Genomic DNA, 14,430 nt, shown 5'->3' with positions numbered 1-14,430 from the left:
CATACTGTAATCCGAAACAGTACCACAACATATACATATTTATCAATTGAATACCATATTGAACACATAGTAATGCTAGTAATATCTCCAGTAGACCCTCACCTATAGTCTTCATTCACCATGAGGGTGTTGGCTGCCCAGCCAGGGGAGAAGGGTACAGGAACGCTGTTAGAGGAGGGACTAAGGGTGGGGGCTACAGAAGGTGGAGCAGGGGTCAGGGCTCCCACTATGCTTTCACTTCCATTTGTCCTGTAAATTCCATCAGTGAGCGTCAGGTTGGAGAGGAGAGACACCACCCGCTCTGAGAGGCGCTTGCAGGATCGTGTGGGCACAAGTGCCGGCTTATGTCCTCCAAACACATTCTCCATGGAGGTCAAGGGCCCTGAGATAGACTGCTGTAGCCGGGCCACAGTGTCTGAAACCTGGGCATGTAAGAGAGGAAGAGAAGATTTTTTGATGGAGCGCTTAATTCTGAAGGGCATGAAGCCAATGCATTTATACCTTGGCCTAACATATAAACAAACTCCCCCACCAGCCAAAGCGTGGTTATTTTTACAGTGGCCATATTTACCAGCCAATGTGGTGGATGACCTCTCTAAGAATATAATAAAACTGGGCTGGTTTTCAAATCCCGTTCACTTTCACTCAATCAAATTTTCTGCAGTGACAATACGCGAACAAACCAAAGAAGTTTGTTTGGAATCTCTTCTTCTACACTGTCTTCTCTACATGGTGCCATGTGCACTCAGTGAATTGCACTTATGGAAACATAGCAGTTTTTGTAAGAGTGCCAGATTGGAATTATTAAAGGGAAACATTTTCTGTGAATTCAGACATTCAATATGTCTTCAAATTACTTGAAATATCGTACACAGGTAATATGGATGACTTTATGGTGAATTGTGTGCTTTTGGAGTTTGACAGTCACAATCCCCATTTTCTCATCCCCCATTCTGTTGATCTACAGATGAAAAAGTTGAATAAATGATTACAGACTTTTTATGGCATATTTTTTGTAACACCGAATGTATCCAGAAAATAACAGAACTGGCCTAATGACAAAAAGCTATTTCAGTTATTTATATTTTGTAAAGGTTAACATTAGTTAATGAATTATGAACTAACATGAACTAACAATGAACACAATTATTGTAACAAATAAACATTAACCAAGAATGTTAAATACTAAATATATTGATAAATATTTAGTTCATTCTTAGTTCATACATAATGCATTTAATATGTTAGAAAATACAACCTTATTGTAAAGTGTTACCAGTTTTTGTCCAAAAAAAAACAGAGACCCTCGATCAAAATGAGATCTGAGTCCACTTACTGTAAGGCCAGGAACAGTCTGAATGCAAAGACAACTTTTTGGTCAGAGTTGTGGACAAATCCCATAATAACATCTGTCAGGATTTATTGCCTTGTGCATTTGTTCAATTTCACATACTGTACAGTGAGTCATTTGATATACTCAATATGAAAACATTCAAATTGGTGACATTTATTTTGCATTCAAAAGCCTCTGTGACTGGTGGGCAAAGAAATATATATTTTCCACCATGAATGCAAGAGAATAGAAGAGTGTAAAAGAGAGGAAATGGATGGATAGAGGTATGAGAGATAAAAAGAGGACAATGGTGGGAAAAAGGGGGTTGAGTTGATAGGGTGTTGTAAGAGTACAGCAAATGTAAAGTAGGTCATTAATCACACTGGCACTCAATCATCGATCGACCATATGAGCAACTCGCCAAATCAGTACTCACTCTCAGATCGCACACTCTCATAATGCATTAAAAATCTCATACCCTCAACACAAATATGCATGCAAACAGTTTCTTTTCTTTCTTTCTTTCTTTCTTTCTTTCTTTCTTTCTTTCTTTATCTCTCTCTCTCTCTCTCACACACACACACACACACACACACACTCTCTCTAATACCAACACATTAGCGTAATCTGAATTACCCAGTTTTCTTATTGCACGTTTGCTGAACATGCTGCATGCATTTCTTAAGTTTTTGGTCCCATGGTGCTACAAATGGATTTTGATACAAAAGCTTTTGCGTATGTATGAGTGTGTGTTTATGTGGGTCTTTGTGTTCTCACCATTAGATCGATGGAAGCCAGCGAGTAATTGGCAGTGAGCAAGGATGAGGTCAACTGATACATCCCATCATTCGCCTCACTGTTGCCATAGAACCCAATGCCTATGGCAACACTACACAAAGCAGAAATATTAAGAAGGAAAAAAGCAAAGAAGAAGAAACAGAGGAAGAAAAGAGAGTATAAAAAGTGGGGCAAGAGTGAGAAAGTGAGAGAAAGAGGAAAAAAGGGACATATTTAATTAAGCTATACATACATATAAAATGGGTTTAATGCAAGAAGACTGCGTTGAAAAAGAAAACTAAGAAACAGTACTGGAATGATACTATGTCAAAGTCATCAACACTGATATTCCACACTCATTTACAAACTGTATCGCTATATTCAAATATTCAGATTAGGGCTTAGGGCAGATGTTTGTTCAATCCTTTCCAACCTGCCAAAAATAGTACAACCCAATCTCTTGCTAACTGTTTGACCCAGATTATGCCAAAAGAGGAAGTGTGTCTTTATACATGTCTGACACATTCAGGGCTCTAGTTGAGGGGGGATGCGAGGGGATGCCATTTCCCTTGTTGCAAGAAATACCAAAAAGCACCCCCCTTATAAAACCAACATTCCCTCTTACTATCCCTTTAGATCAATTGTGTCATGGGTTACTTAGAACTAATCTTCAAGTAAAATTTTAAATTTTCTACGTTTTATATATAAAAGATTTAAAATAAGAGCAATTAGCCGGTCAGAATCAGATTTTGACATGTGTAAGGTTGCCAGATTTACATAGGAGAAATCCCCCAATTAGATCTTGAAACTTGTAGGCTACAGTTTGGAAATATTCTGCCAGGGTTACACTTTAGTCACACAATCTGGCAACTTTGAGCATGAGAGCGCTCTCTCCACTGCGAAAAGACACCGGTTTTCAAATGTTTCGCCAAGAGAACAGTTCAAGAAAATATTTTGTCTTTCTTTAAAAAGAAGAGAACAGAAAGATATTGCTATGATGAGTGTACAACATGTACATGGTTTTAATTCAAACCATTTTCAGGGTTTTGCCCATAAAATGCTTTTGTGTGTAGAACAACTTTTTACACCACTGTTTAAGCATCCTTCATAGAAACAGCCCAAACTTCCTTAACTAGTTCAGTTATTGGAGAAGAAATAATGTCCTCCCTAGCAACTGGGCCAATTTGGTTGCTTAGGAGACCTGGCTGGATTCGAACTCACGACTCCAGGGGTGGTAGTCAGCTTCAATACTCGCTGAGCTACCCAGGCCCCTCATTTTGACATTTTTATGAAAAGGCACATTTTGTTAAAGTCATGTGGTGGAACTCTGAGAAAACTTCTTGATATTCCTGACTCATAATTTTTATACAAATTTAATTTTTACTTTGAAAACGTGTTTATTCTCTCATGTATTCAAGGTTCCATAAAAGTATTATAATAACTTTTACTTGATGGTTACACCACATCACACATTCATATTTTTTTTTATAATTTTGAGAACATGACACAAGTGATTTAAACTATATTTGTAAAAGTTGTCTCATTTTAACACCTTGGGGCATCCTTATTTGTCAATGACCAATAGGTATTAGACCTTTATCTAATAAGTATTAGATAGGCATTAGTATTTTTTATTTAAAAAAAATATGTATTTGACAACACCATCCCCCCTTGAAATTTCTTTTACAAATCAACCACTGGACACAGTTATTCACATTGCACCGCAAGCAGTAAAGGTGCTACTGCAGTCTGTGTGTATGTGTCTATATGAAGTCTTCTACACTGTAATTCAGTGTCTAACTATCAGATCTCTTTGAAAAGAGGTCAACATGAATGGATAAGGGGTGATGTCATGGGGCGGGCCTGTAGGCGGAACATGTGCCACATTAGAACATTTGCATCATGACACCAAACACAGAAATGCACAAACCAGATCTCCCAGCTCTCAAACAATGCCAATTATTCCAAACAAATATTACTTAGTCAATGTGCAACATCAATAACATTAACATATATAATCACACTGATATCTCAGATCAATGAGGCAGCAAGAAAGCACTGGGTTTCATATCTGTCACCTAAATATATTAAATGGGATGGTGTTTTGCCAATATATTCACTGGGAGCAAAGTACTCCTGGGAAGGACATAATTGCGAACAAGGAAACCATCCCTTGCAAACTTACAAAATAAAACTTAGCTTTATTAAGAACAAACCATGATATATGTTTAGAATATGTTTATAGAGTGCTAGTACACATATTGATAAGATCTGTATTATGCTAAAAAGACTAATTATGACAACTGAGTTATCTACTCTCAAAGCCATGTAGAACGGCTGATACTGTAATCTGATGTCTCTGCTGCTGCAATGTGGGCGCAATTAAATACAGTAGGGGATGTATCCCTCTCCTCCTGTGCGCTCACTTTCTCTCTCATTAGTACTTTCCCACAGGGAATGAAGGGATGAGGTCAGGTGCTAAATGTCATCTGCCCTCTAAATGATCTGTTTGCTTGATCAGTGTAGTGGTAATAAATGAGAGACTGATTTTGAACACCAAAAATGTAAAACAAATCAAAAGATAACAAAGTATTTTTATACTAATGTCAATGGCTTTTGGAACATTAACTTTTTGAATTGACTACACTGAAGACCCCATAAAATCGCTTGACGAGCAGTTTTCTTTCCTGTGCTTTTTACATTTCAATTGAAAATTAAAGTGGGTTGGAACATATTGAATGGCCCTTCCCTCTTTTAAAATAGCCAATACGCTCTAGTTATGTCACAACAATAAACCATGATTTGCTATTAGCTATAACAAGTCAGAGACAGATGGCATTAAGAGGAATATTCTGAGTGTAGAGAGCATTTCATTGGACAGAACTATCGTCAGTCTTTTTCACCGGAAGAGTAAGGCTATACCTTTTACATGCATATAGTATATGCTAAATGATCATTTTTGTAAACTTTTAGGAGTACACCAACATAGAAGACATCAAAGCTAATAGACATGGACAACAGGCAACAAAACTCCAATTTTTGATTTCATAGGGTCAAGGGGTTAATAACAATTTTATACACAGCTTTTACTAAAACAATAGAAATATGATTCATATTATTATAATATTACATTCTACAAGGGCAAATATATAAAATACCACAAATGTTGCAAATCTTGAACAAATTAAAAAAGTGTGTTTTGTGGAAGACCTACTGCTTGTATGTAAGCTTCTTTCCTTTTTTGAATTTAAACCCATGCCCAATATAATACTAATCGATGTCATATAAAAATGATTGTCATTACCAGCATAATGTCACAGCAGCAACCGATACCCATGTGACACAACAGATGCCGCGCCCCTTTCTGCTGCTGTATCCGTGGCCACCGCTGGCATCATCGTCTTCCTCTTCCTCCTCTGCGTCCCTGCCCCCATCGCCACGATGGCAGCAGCAGTAGTGGATGAGGAAGGACAGAACAACAAGTAACGAGAGGACGAGAGCAATTGCGGAGAAGCTGGAGAGGACCAGGAGAGTCTATGGAAACAGTGGATAGGCAATGAGAAAGAAAGAAAGAAAGAAAGAAAAGGGAGATATTGCAAATTGGGGAGAAAAGGGGATCAAAAAAATAAATAAATAAAATTAAATGCTGCTGTTCACCACTGTTTTTCATTCATTTATTTAAATGGATGTGTTTACCTTTATTTTCATACTGGTGTATCTGTTCAATTACTGTTAATACTGATAGTTTACATTTAAAAATAAAATTGAATAGAGATCATACTTCAGTTTAATTATTTTTTAAAGATACACTATGCAAGATTTTTTTGTTAGAAATGAATAAATACACAATTCAATAATGAGCAAGTGCACCAAAAATCTGTCTTCCAAACCATGTTTTTGCCTTGTCTTAATGTATGGAGGAATATGTGTGCCACAATTCTGCAAGCACAAAGATTTGCAAGACTTTATTTTGAGCACACAAAGATTTTCTGCAAGCGCAAGATGATATTTTGAGCGCACAAAAGGGTATTTTGCATGCACGTTTTGTAAAAAAAAATGCATCTTCTTGCAAAGATGAATTCACATTGAGCAAACAAAAATCTTGAATAAAGTTTATTTGAATGTGAATTTGCACAGAATTTTGGAATTTATGTAACTCATATGCAAGATCTCACTCGCTCTCTGCTCCTACCCACTCTGCATGCGCCAGCTGTTGCATTTCTGTATGTACTACATGTTTCTGATCAGAGGCCGAATTCTTTGTGTGTGTGAGCACATCTGGGCAATAACAATGTGATATCTGATGGTAATTCCATGTTACTTTCAGATGCAATTACCATATTTATGTACTATTCTATATTTACATGGTGCTTCAAAGTAATTCAAAGAATACCATGGTATTATTATGGTAATTTGATCTTATGATTACCATATTCATATACTGTACAATTTAATTTAAATGGTGCTTCAAGGTAATTCAAATAATGCCATGGTACTACTGTGGTATATTACTATATGATTAACTTATTCATAAATCCAAAAGTCAATATATACATATGCATGATTTAACTCAAATGCAAGTATTACATAGAATAATTAATGAGTGGTGTGAGAGGAATCTTGTGTCTCCTGTATTTGTGTAGCATTTCCAGAAATCTTAGGAAGAGATTCCAAAATGTATCAAATTCTTTGAGTTTATGCATGATACTATATGTAATTTTTTCTAATGCAAGGCAGTGTGCCAATTCTTTCATCCAGTGGCTACTTGAAGGGCGTGTACTATTCTTCCAGTAAAGTGCAATTAGGCATCTTGCATGAACTAAGATGTCAATAGTTTTAGTTTCACACTTAGACAAAGGTAAGCATTCAGATAGTAAGACACATAGTTCAGGAACAAGTGGAATAGAGTTCCCCTATGACTTTGATACTTCTAACACACATCTGGAATTTTAGGATTTAATTTATTTATCTTTACAGGAGTGATATAGGTTCTCATTATTTATTATTATTATTATTTAGTGGTGATTGATATACTCTGGGCCCTACCGCATATTTGATCCTATTCCAAATCTGAAATTTCATGCTTCAGGTCTACACTCCATGCTTCTCTTTTTGATTCAGATGACTCTTCAATGACTCTTCAATTCACATTCACAATGTGAATTTATTATATAACACAGACATCATGCTCTTATTTACTGACTTCTGAGACATAAATTGTTCCAGTTTTATTAATGATGGATGGTTTGTGAATAATTCTGCTTAGCACTAATGAAACTATGAACTTGTAAATATTTAAAGACTGAGGAATGCCACAATTTCCTCCATTAAAAGATAACATGGTGTCATCCTCAAACAAATCTGTGGCCACATGAATGCCTTTTTGGAACCACTTTTTAAACAACATATCACTTTTCACTGGTCTAAAGTGTGCATTTCCCAAAAAGGGAGAGAAGCAAGAGAGAGCCGGAACTCCTCCTAACGCCTGCTGCGCCTCATTCCATATTAAAAGTGTATTTTTAACAAAAGGATTCTTCGTGATCTTTCTCAAATTCCTGCAGGAATCAGAATGTGCGAAACCAGACAAAGCCCTTTACAGCTTCAGACTCCAATATAAACCAGGGTAACTGCAGCTGTGCAGAGAACCAGAAGAAGGCTGCTGCCAATTGGGCATAAGGGTGATACAGCAGGGTTAACCGAAGCCTTGAACGCCAATTTCTTCATATAAACTTAGAAAAAGAATTTACCATATTGAAAAAAAAAGCCAAAGCCAGGGAGAATATTCAACTTTATAATATTTATATGATCTATCAGGGAAATTGCAATAGGAAGCCATCTATTCAGAGATTCAGTTACTTGTGCTATGACTATTTGCAGAGGGAAGACTACTTATTATTGGAGTGATGACTATACCTAGATTCTTGAATCCATTAATTGCATTAATAAATGGATGTTGGATTATTGGACAAAGCCTTTCTTGAGTGTTAAGAAAAAGAATAGATGATTTGGATACATTTATTTTGTAACCTGAAAAATTCACAAATTTACCAATTAATTTAAATAGGGCTGGGTTAGTCCTACTAGAAGAGTGATCTGTATTTAATACTTTGCGGTGTTCCAGGTCTCTTGTTTGGATTCCCTTAATAAGTGGGTGACATCTGATCGCAACAGCCAAGGGTTCTAATGCTAAGATTAATAACGTCAGTGACAGAGGGCAGCACTACCATGTGCCCCAATGTAATTGGAAAGGTTTCAAAATTATGTTGTTTGTTCTAACTTCTGCAATAATCAGAAACATCTTTGAAAATTGTTACGACAGTACTGCAAACATATCAGAACATTCCACTCTGTCAAATGCTTTTTCACCATCGAGTGACAGAACACATTTGTCTTGAGCTCAGTTTGTTTCATGTATTATATTCAGTACGCATCTAATGTTGTGAAAAGCTTGACCATGTTTAATAAAAACATTTTGATCTGGCTCTGTCACCATTTAGTGGGGGGTTTGTCAGGTTTCAAAATCAATGTAATTAATGTGCACCTTAGAGAAGGTGGTAAACAACCTTTTTTGAAAAGATTCTTCATACATGTCTTTCAAGGCACCTACAAGTTTATCTTTAAATAACTTATAGATATAAATCAGAAGCCCATCTGGACCTGCTGCCTTGCCACCTTTCATATTAACTATTGCCCTCAGAATTTCACCCTCCTTAAGGGCACTATCTAGCAGGGATTGTTCACCTTCTGATAAAGAGGGGAGCTGAAGCTCACATAAAAAACGGGCCTGGTCATCGATGAACTTAGATGCTTCGGATGTGTACAAAGAGATGAAAAATGATACAAATGTATTATTAAGTTCAATAGGGTCAGCGACTATGTCACCATTTAGGGTTTGAATATTGTTAATAGCTCTATCAAGGTCTAATTGTTTATTTGCAATGTTAGGAATTTCCCTGCTTTTTCACCATGTTCATAAAATTATTGTTTCAGCCTTATTAAACAATTTTCAGCCTTGGCAGTAGAAAGTACGTTATTTAAATAAATATATCTATGAGTTCCAACATATTTTACGAATTTAGGATCATGTAACCACTTTGGATGTAGATGACACTTTCGACTTCCACACAAGAGAAACTGGACTGTGATCAGAAATAACGATAGAGTCATAAAAATATCTTGGTTACTGTTGTAAACTACATTCCCTGATGGAGGGAACGAGACATTGTGTTGATGTAGTGACACTAGGGGTCGCCCTTGAGAGCCCCAAACACCTCTGATATTTGAGAAAAGGCCAATGAGAAATGGCAAGTGGAATTTGCATGCCTTTTCCCCGGATATATGGGTATAAAAGGAGTCAGCTTGCAACCACACATTTAGGTTTGTGCTGAGGAGCCGAGACAGAGACCCGGCCATTTCAGCGGGTAGTTCAGTGTTGTGGCAAGAGGGACACTATATCTCGTTCCCTCCATCAGGGAATGGAGGTTACAACAGTAAGCAAGACGTTCCCTATCTGTCACTCACTCGATGTTATGCCAATGAAGCGACACTAGGGGTCCCTATACAAAACGCTACAACCTGTGTTACATGGACTGGCGGTACAGGTGCACCTAATAACAAGTGCACTCGGCCCCCATGTAACCTTCCCCTTCTGCTGTCCCCAAAACAGACAAAGAGCTGCTCGGAGCGTCTAAAGCACCATATGCCCCAGAAGCCTCTGAAATTGTTTCAGTGGAACCCATCGACTGAGCACGCTCGTTCGTGAGTGAGGTGTGATATCATAGCGACAGAGCCCAACACCAAAAGAGATGCTCTGCACCGGGAGAGCTTGCTTTTATCAAAGCCTACGCTGCTACCTAATAATAAATATAGCTTGGCTACTGAAAAGCTACTTGATTTAACCACCTTGCTTCTCAGAAATGTAGTTAAGCTAATAGCGTTGCTATTTGTAGCGAAGCTACTGCCCACCACTGCTGATTGCCAATCTTGACATAGGAGGCGGGACTTGTCAGAATAAGGTTGGAAAAGCCAGGGGTGGATTCAGGCATGGAGACATGGGCAGCCGCCCGGGGTGGCATCTTGATCACACCACCCCAGTCAACAGCTATTGTTAGCGAGGGGCGTGAGCTGAAAGGAGTTTTGCCCAGGGAGCCATACAAGCTAAAACCGCTACTGGGAAAAGCAAATGAGCAGTCTAAAGTTCCGAGCACACGCAGAGGGCATACGAGGATAGAGATTGAGTGAGATCTTGCACACGCACAAAAAAATGTTCAAGCAAGAAGATACATTGTTTTACAAAACAGTGTGCCCAAATATCATCTTGTGTGCATAAAAAAAATGTTTACACTCAAAATATCTTGTGCGTAAAACATGTTTGTGTGCCCAAAATATCAACTTGCACGCTCAAAATATCATCTTGCACGCACAGAATTTTGGCACACATATAACTCCATAATAATATATTATTGTAAATAATGATTTATATTTTAGAGTTGTTGGGACGGATTTGGTGGGAATTTGTATACTTTCCTCAGTCTTACGTGCGTGTTTACACCATGTCCATAAATAGAGAAAAGAAGGTCCAGAGCTCATTAGCAAAACGATGTTCCTCAGCAAGTAACTTGCAGTTTTATGCTTGACCGCTAGAGGGCCAAAAGTTACGCAGTGTAGCTTCAAATGTTAGCTTCAGCTTAAATTTGCTCAGGGATAGAATAAGTATATATGTTTAATTTATACATAATAATTAATAATAATTATTACTGATATTATTTTAATTAATTATGTGCTTTTCATGTTAATTTCCAAGAAATTCAGCTTATTTTTGTAATTAAATGGTCTGTTCTTATCCATCTGTGACTCAACTTTACTTATAGTTCTGTAAAATCACTTATTTTATTCAATATTACTTACATGAGACTCAATTAAATTGGCTTTAAATATTAAAACATTAATCACATTTTATAAGATGAACAGATTTTAATTTGCATTATTTACTTAAAATTTTTGATCCTTAAGTATTTTTTAAAACCAGGTACTTTTTACTTTTACTAAAGTAATAAATTGCTGTAGTATCTGTACTTTTTCCACCACTGGCTATTTCCAAGAAATATTGTTCAGTAATGTTATTTGGGACATTAATTTTTAATGTGTGGTAGGCTATAGGGGTAAGTTCATGTTCATTTTACAAACATTTGAATGAGGCTCATCTAAACAGATTTCAGAGTCTGAAATATCAGTTTTATAATGACATCACTGATATTCAATAAGAAAAACTTAGCAATGGATTTGTATTCAAATTTTGAATCTGATTACCTTTACAATAAGAAATGCCAAATATAATATATCTTTATGAAAAATACTTACATAAAAGATGGTGTATTTAAAAGATTTTACATAGCGGTTAACAGAACATAGAATACATATATAAATGCTACATAGCTACATACATTTTACATGCCTACATTATGACATAAAATGGAGGAAGTCTCTTTAATCTTATTGGCTACTACCGCATGGATGCTCCACTCAAAGAGAGGGAAAGGGGAGCTGTAATTAAAGCTTGCCGTCAGTCAAACACACACATTGTGCATTCAGAATTCACACACTATATATCTGCAATCTGTTCGCAATCCATCTTCCACAATTTCTCACTCTATCACTCTCTCCCCACTCCCTCCTCCTCCATTCCCCACAGTTTCTCTACATGTTCTCTCTTCCGTACACTCATCCCTCGCTCTTATCCCCCTTTCTTTCTTTTTATCCACGCCACTGGATCTCTATTAATAATCTGTGACCTACTTAAATACATTCACTGCTTTTGCTCTCTGTTTCTCTCTCGTTTTTTCATCTCTCCCTCTCCCCTCTATTCTTCCTGTTGTTCCTTTTTCCTCTCTTCTCAATTCCCACTTTTATCGACCAGCATTTCACTCTCTCATTTTTCTCTCGCATTCTCATATTCTGTTCTTTCCTTGCACATCTCTCCCCCTCTCTGTCTCTCTTCCTCTCCCATCATCTGCCTCTTATCCCATAAATCCATTCAAGCTTCCATTACATAATCTGGCTTTGTCTCTTCCTATTTTCTCTATTTGTGATCAAGCTGAGAATTTCTTCTCTTTAGAGTAACTACACTATACTCACAGTTTAAAGACTCAAACGGTATGCAATAGTTTTAGTTAAATTTCCAGTTTCTATTTTTTCTTTGAATGTTGGAAAATTTGTATTTACTACATATACTAGACATTAATTCATATTTTAATGTCAAAGTAGGTTTATTGTCATTTCTCTCCTATATGGTAGGAGAGGACGCAGTGACTCCTGGAGCCACTGTGTGTATCATGTAACAAAACATGTAACATACAAATACAAATTCAGATAGAGACAAGTACCAAGCACTATGTCTGAAGGAAACAGTAGCAATATATGCAAACATGTTAACTATAGAGGTCTACAAAAATGTGAATGAATATGTATTTGCTAAGTACAGACTAAGTTCAGTGAGGTTGAATTGTCTTGGGCATAGGATAGCAGCAAGCAATGCAGGAGCTCTTTTTTTTTAATCATATTTCATCATAATGTTAGTGATGTAGAAAAATGTGCAAGTAAATGGTCCTCCGTTATAACTGAGTTATCATTCTTGCATCAGTCCATCATGCTTTTAGTCTCTGGCACAGCAAAAGTCATTGCTCTTCTGTAATGTTTAGCCTCTAATGTGAGATACAAACTCAAATTCAATAAAACTTAGCACTGCAAACAGAGATGTGCTTTTCATGTTTTTGACTATAACACTTCAGTTTAAATTTTCTATGAGTGTGTGTATGAGTGGTGTAAGTGTGTAACTATGTAGTGCTTGCATCAATGTGTGAATATTTTTGACAGCAAGAAAAATCTTTATTTATAGCTGTTTGCACACCATGGTACATACAGTAAAAGTGATGTAACTTGGACACAATGAGAGATAACACACAAAGGAGAGAAACATGGGTTGTTCCAAATGATGAGCGTGCCTACAAACACCAGCTGTCAGGTGAAAATTGTTTCAGGAAGTGAGAAACAAGGAGGGGGCTGGAGAGAACGAGTGAGCGAGAGGGAAAGAGGCTTACCTGCTGGTACACCCAGCTGTCTGGAGTAAACACACTATCTCGGGTCTGCAGGGTCAAGTCCAGGCGAGGAATGGCGTGGCATAACCGTACCCATAGCGATGGCGTGTAGTTGGGGACAGTTGCTATGGCAGCCATGACTCCAGTCAACCACCTCTGTCTTTCTCAAAGACAGAGACAAAGCTCTAAGGGTGTCTGTAATAGTTGAGAAACAGGGTATTATAAAAAAGAAACATCAAGCTTGTACTGAGCCAGCCATATCATAGACTACACTGTAAAAATGCTGTAAAATACTGTTAAAAGAATGTTCCGGGTTCAATACAAGTTAAGCTCATTTGACAGCATTTGTGGTATAACGTTAATTAACACAAAAATTTGTTTTGACTCGTCTCTTCTTTTCTTTAAAAAAGCAAAACTCTTGGTTACAGTGAGGTACTTATAATGGAAATGAATAGGGGCCAAGTTTTGAATGTTAAAATACTCACTTTAAAAAGTATAGCCACAAGCAATAAAGGATATGCATGTAAACATGATTTTACAAACCTTTTCTGTGTAAAGATGTACCCAATTTTACAACTTCATAACCATTACGATGTAATGTCAACAAACCCTAAAACCCTAAAATGACTGTAAAAATGACAACTGAAACAACTTTACAGCTATCAAATAATACATGAGTATTAACAGAAGAATTAATGTAAGTGCTTTTATAAAATTATAAGCTGCACATTTCTGTTTAAACCCTCCAAATATTGGCTACATTCACTTTCATTGTAAGTGCCTCACAGTAACCTCGATTTAAAGAAAAGGAGGGACAATTCCAAATAAATTTTTGAGCTTAACTTGTATTGAACATGGAACATTGCTTTAATTGATTAACAGGTAGTTAATTCAACATATATAATAAAGGTAATACATATTCATTTTCAGTATACTGAAAATATAGTTTATTAGATTTAAAAAGTATGATTTTACCATAATATATACAGTACTTTGCAAAAGTTTTAGGCACTTGTGAAAAATGTTGCATAGTGAGGATGTCTTCAAAGATAATGCCATAAATAGTCTTAATTGGTCAGTTAACATCATACAAAGTCCAGTAAACATAAATAAAGCTAAATCAATATTAAGTGTGACCACCTTTGCCTTTAAAACAGCACCAAGTCTCCTAGGGACACCTGGACACAATTTTTCTTGGTTGTTGGCAGATGGGATGTTTCAAGCTTC

At 36.7% G+C, this 14,430-nt stretch overlaps 1 protein-coding gene across 1 annotated transcript in view; it reads right to left on the bottom strand.

The window, feature by feature from the left end:
• LOC127657510 (protein tweety homolog 1-like) overlaps positions 1–14,430 on the bottom strand; it is a 35,882-nt gene that overhangs the window by 17,829 nt on the left and 3,623 nt on the right. Inside the window, 4 exon segments of the mRNA XM_052146323.1 lie at positions 103–422; positions 2,111–2,222; positions 5,415–5,644; positions 13,207–13,398. Coding sequence (XP_052002283.1) covers positions 103–422; positions 2,111–2,222; positions 5,415–5,644; positions 13,207–13,341 — 797 coding nt within the window. The 5' untranslated portion in view covers positions 13,342–13,398.

Source organism: Xyrauchen texanus, chromosome 17 (assembly GCF_025860055.1).
Source record: "Xyrauchen texanus isolate HMW12.3.18 chromosome 17, RBS_HiC_50CHRs, whole genome shotgun sequence".
NCBI lineage: Eukaryota > Metazoa > Chordata > Actinopteri > Cypriniformes > Catostomidae > Xyrauchen > Xyrauchen texanus.
This window is presented reverse-complemented; position numbering and strand designations above follow the sequence as displayed.